Here is a 5,535-nt window from a genome sequence, read left to right on the forward strand (position 1 = left end):
TTTTTTTTATCCTGAAGACTTCCCTTTGTAGAAGAGGAAAATGCTGAATATGGACTGTGCAAAAAGCAAAATTAAGTCAACACCTTGGGACTTTCCTGCAGAATAGCCCTGTTCAGGTAAACGTTGTCTAAAACATTTAGCTTTGATTGAATTCAGTATCAGCATCTGTAGCTGTAAAAAAGGAGTTTGCCTCTCCAGACCATGAAAGTAATTCAGCCTCACACACTTCCTTTCATTTTCCACATTCGTTTCCTTTTGCTTCTGATTTTTTAATTTCTAGGGTAAAACACTAATTCACACATCTCAGCTTGCACTACAACCATGAATGCAGAAAAACATCCCTTTAAAAAGAAATTATATTGACATCTTTTTACAATCACTGCCACTGCTGCAGCCAGACCATTAAGAGAAACTCTAAAGTTAGTGTTGAAAAAGGTCTTAGTTTTACAAGATTGATAGATGATAGCAACACATTATCATAAAATGATTTTGATGCTGTTCTGTTGTTTCTTTGGGTGAGAAGGAGGCTGATTCTTTGAAAATAATAGAAAATATTATTCATCTTCAAATCTATCTCTCCAGAGATATGCAAGATAGAGAAGGAGAAATCCAGTTGCCTGACCATACACATTTAAGTGCCACTTAAGTAACCTTGAGTTTCCCAGGTGTTTGCACAGGGCTGGCAGAGGTGACACAGGACACAAAGGGAGACCTGCACCTTCCAGAGTGACAGCTGGAGCCCAGCTTAGGATATGGCAAATATTTAGGCATCTGAATACTCACTAAGAAATTGTATTTACATGTTAATAGCACTTTACATCTTCCAGTGGTAGCAATTACCAGTGGGTGGGAAAACAGCCAACCAAAAGAAACCCCACCAAAACCAAACCAAACCACCGTTTTGCAGATAATTATCTGTCAATGTTTCATTCTATTTGCAAATCAGGAATGATTGGGTCTACTCTCAAGTTGAGACCCCAGCATTTCTAGTACCTGCCTGGTGCTCCTTTATAAACTCTGATCATGTTCAGATGTGTTGCTGTGGTCGTCTCTTTTGAGACTTTCACACACTAGCTTCCAAAACACAAGTCTGTGCTGTGTAAAATGGTGAAGCAAAGGAACAGATCATAAGTAAAAAATCCAGCATTGAGTAAAATTACATTCGGTTTCACACAAATGAGGCTGGGCATACGAAGCTTGCAAACAAAGCCATACCAATTCCTTTATCTTTTTTAGAAGTTGAACAAAACTACCCGTGACTATTACATGACTCAGGTCCTCATTTGTGTGATCTCAAGGCTATCTGTGCCTATAAAAGCAGATGACTAATGAGACTGGTGACTGAAGAGCCGCTAACAGTCCACTTCACACTTCAGTAGCATTTTCTGATGTCCTATCTTCTGATGAAAAGTCGCTTGTGACCTTTCCTATTATGAAGAAATTCCTCCTTTACAATAGCTCTAAGAACTTGCCAATATGCACATCCCAGGCATCTCGGTAAATGCCCTTTACTTGTCTCATGACATCCTGATTGAAGTATCATTTTTCAGAATGGCTGCAAACAAACATTTTAAAGGCTCACAGTAAGGAGGCAGCAGCATAAACTGGCACCTCCTGGCTGCGACTCCATCTGCCTGAACAACTGCCAGGCTATTCTGTTTCGAATATATGCATTCAGTCCTCAGCCACAGTAGCCGGTTTTTCTTCTGGGGCAATACCTAGTGCCGGATTTCCTCCAGTGGCAATCAGAGCCATGGGAGGACGGGCAGCACCACATCTCAGTTGCCCATCTCCTCCCTAGGGTAATAATCTTCTCTCGGCAGCCTAAGTGGTTTTTATTTACACTGCTGAGGGCTAAGGTTTCCAGCCTGCTAACGCTGACTGACAGAATTGGGTTTTAGTTTTTTTCTTTTAAGAAAAATATTCTAGGAAATTGCATAACCTTCTTTGATCTTCTTGATAACTGGAATTTAAGGTTGCAATCCCACCCATTGAAAAGTTAGTCAAAGCCAACTGCTTACTGTTGAGCAAGCAGTCTGATTTGCCTTCTTGTGCTATGTGCTATGATCTAATCCTAAATTGTATAAATCACAAACTTTCTTCTTCCTCCAGGTCCATTCATGATTGAATGCAGAATAAAGATAGAAAAGGGCTGAAGTAAGGTTGCATGTGCACAGCCACAAGTCCTGCTTTTTGTATCTCGGTTATGCCAAGGAAATAGCTTACCCTTGCTCTGGTTTAAACATTGCATAGACTCCTATAGCTACAGCCAAAGCCATCAGAGACTATTACTCTGATGTTTTTCCAACAGCACATGTGAAATGGGCTGCTTCTCCACTAGTTTCTTGCTTGGGAAATCTTCACCCACTCCCAGAGAGGCAACATTCCCAACAGAGGCTAGGGATAAACATGCATGAAGACTGAACTCCCATCTCATCTCCTGGTCCCTTTAGGTGGCTTAGGTTAAAAAACAAAACAATCCAAAAGACAACAAAGAAAGAAACAGAGGAGACAACTGCAACCCAGTGTCCATGAATTTGGCCTGTTTCATGACAGTGAAAATGGGATAAGGCCAAACACACTGGCTGCAAAAATCCATCCATGGTGTTGTTCCAGGATACTAAAATAGCTATACTTTTGTCTAATTGGTCTCTCAGAAATATTTTTTCAAACTCCTTTTATTTTTAGAATGAGGCAAAATGTTGCATTTGCGGCAACAAATGGTTATGTTTGGGGGCACATCAATTAGAGTGAAGCCCTTAGGTGAAACCAAGTTAGTGGCTGCCCATTTTTAACACAGTAAGATGCATGTGAGACCTCCTACCAGGCTTTTAGAGGGCAGGTTAATAATTAACAGCCTAAAGTCAAGTAGGGCTGCATCCTGCTCTTTTTCATGTAAATAAAGCCCACTTTTAATCTACTTGCCGGTTCGTTAATGTCGTTTTTTATTCTTGAAACTGCAAATACAGAAAGTGAACGGAACCCGAACTGAATGCTGCTAAATACGCCTGGGCAGCAGTACAGTGTTTGTGTCCTGAATCAGAAAACATCAAATTTCCCTCAAACAACAAAACTTCAAAGTATATCAAGGATGATTTACAGTGCAGGGGTAGCAAGCCTTATTGCCCCTCCTTTGTCCATTTTCTCCACGGGACTGCCTGCTGTTCAAGCAAATCACAATCCCTCCTCGCCTGGGTGCTGGAGACCAGTTGATGAAGGTGGGGATGGGGTTACGTGTTTAACGTTTGGGAGAAAGGGATGATGGGGAGCGAGCCACTGAGCTGAGGCTGCATTTTGATGACAGATGAAGTCTCTGTCTGGCTGTAGGATGAACACCCCGTTTCTGTGGCTCAGTCTTGTCAGCTGTTCCTTGGGCATAATAATCTTTTATTGTCTTCGGGGCATGTAAGACTTTGTGTTTATCCTTACAAACAGAGCTTTACCTGCCTTCTACAGATGGGCTTTGCAGATTCACATGCAACAATAACAAACCCTTTCCTCAGTGAGAACCGGTAAATTAGAAGACCAGAACTGGAGGTAAAAACTACCTTCTGTCAAACCAGGTATTAATGATGTCATTGGCTTACACTTTTCCCCTTCTGAACATGGGCCCTTAGTGGGGATCTGGAGGAAAATTGAACCTGGAAACTCCCACCATTTTTGGGGCTCCCCAGGATGTGCAGATGGGTTCGTATCATTAAGCATACTGTTAATGCAGAACCAGTTTACAAGCCTGAAAACCGGCGTTGCTTTACCAACTGCTTTTTTCTGCCTACTTCAGAGCATGCTGTATGAGACAGGCGTCCTGGCTGAACAGGGAGAGCAGCAGAGGACAGAGCAGCTGACAGGCTTGTTACCAGTGGTGGAAACTAAATTTGAGTGCATGAGTATTCCTCAAGAGCAAACAAAAACTGCAACAAATCATTCATAAAACGCAGTCAAAAAGGACTTCATTTAATTAGTGATATGTAAAGGCTTTTGCATAGAAAAGGGTTAACAAAGTAATGCATAAAAGACCAACTAGGTACAGTATTTTTAAAACAAATATTTTAAAGTATATTTTGCATAATGTTTAACATTCTCAATGCTTATTGCTTTCTCCACACAGCAGAGAAATCAAGTGCATAATAATACATGCTGTGTTTTACTTTAATTTTTTTTTACATAAAATCTCTAGTTCTTGACTGGGTGTATTAAAATACTTAGGTTATTTTAAGTCACTGTACTAAAAAATGAAAGCAAACCATTTTGTGCAGCACTAGTTGTCTGGGTATTGACAAAATAATTTACTAACACTCCCCTTAATACATTCATTTTGGTTTGGAATCAAACCCACGTTACAATGTTGGCACATTAAAAGCCAATTTTAAAACTGTCCCTACTATAACTTCATTCATACCCAGAGTGATTGTTCTCCCAGAAGTTGATAGTGAAGAGGAATCTTGCACAGAATCAGCTAAATGTCCAAATATAGCTAAATAAGTGAATTTGAACTCTTAAAACACCGAGTCTCTTGTATTGGCATGAACCAACTGTATCCAAGTGTGCACAATTTAAATAGGTGGTTACTTCTGGGTGCATGACAAATTCACTGTGCAGATAGGAGCTAGCACCATATTTAAGCCATAAAAATGGGTGCCTCAAGGCTCACAGGCAGTGCTGAAACGTTCATTAATCCTAGCACTGATAAGATAATTGCTTTTACCAATGCTATGCTAGATGTCACAATCTGGCAAGTCTGTACAAAGAAAGTGAACTAAGGAAGCGAGAATTAGGCCTGTCAAATTGAACATTCTTCCTCGGTAGTCTTTTGGCTAAAACCCCCTCTCCCCTTCAAAAGCATGCTCTTCCCTGGAAAGATGTCCCAGTTCTGAAGTTGAATGCAGAATTTCGCCTCTCTCCCATACCATTTCCATACCTGTGCAATGTTATTTGTTTTAGCGGAACACACATATATATATAAAATTTTTTATTTATTATTTATTTCAATGTCAGGCACTTACGAAAGTCAAACTCTTTTTCTAGCCTGGGGAAGCTTGGTAGATGCAATCCCTTCACTTCTCTGCCGAAGAAGGATGCACAGCTGGAGAACTATTAGCTCTAATGTCTACGTATTTCTACGTATTTCCCAGGAAACCTCTACATGCTGATATGGTCACGCTGTTATGAAAGCCACTGCTGCTCCCTCAAGATGCCTCCAGCAAACCAGAAAGAGAAGAAGAAAGTATCACTCCGTGTCCTCTCCTATGCCTGAAATGAGGATAGCTGTGCCATTCCTTGGCGGGCTCACCAGCACCTCCCAGGCTCTTTGGGTGAGCAGGAAGGACACGCTGAGTCCTGAAGGCTCGTGTCTGGGTATGTGTGTGCACGTGGGGCTGTGTGTGCACGTGTGTGTGTGCTCATGGAGAGGAGGGAGCCAGACCGGGAAGGGGGACGGGCCACTTAAAAGGCTCCAACTTCAGTCCCCCAGGGTCGGTACGGTTTGGTGCTGCCCCCGCTGCCAGCCTGCGGAGGGCTGGCGGTGGCTGATACGGC

At 41.8% G+C, this 5,535-nt stretch overlaps 1 protein-coding gene across 1 annotated transcript in view; it reads right to left on the minus strand.

The window, feature by feature from the left end:
- Positions 1-5,442: 5,442 nt before the first annotated feature.
- Positions 5,443-5,535, minus strand: part of HEY2 (hes-related family bHLH transcription factor with YRPW motif 2) — a 9,830-nt gene continuing 9,737 nt past the window's right edge. The window contains exon 6 of the mRNA XM_010024978.1: positions 5,443-5,529. Within this exon, the coding sequence (XP_010023280.1) occupies positions 5,443-5,529 (87 nt within the window). The remainder of the gene's footprint in view (positions 5,530-5,535) is intronic.

Source organism: Nestor notabilis, unplaced genomic scaffold (genome assembly GCF_000696875.1).
Source record: "Nestor notabilis isolate BGI_N333 unplaced genomic scaffold, ASM69687v1 scaffold18922, whole genome shotgun sequence".
In the NCBI taxonomy this organism is placed as follows: Eukaryota; Metazoa; Chordata; class Aves; order Psittaciformes; family Psittacidae; genus Nestor; species Nestor notabilis.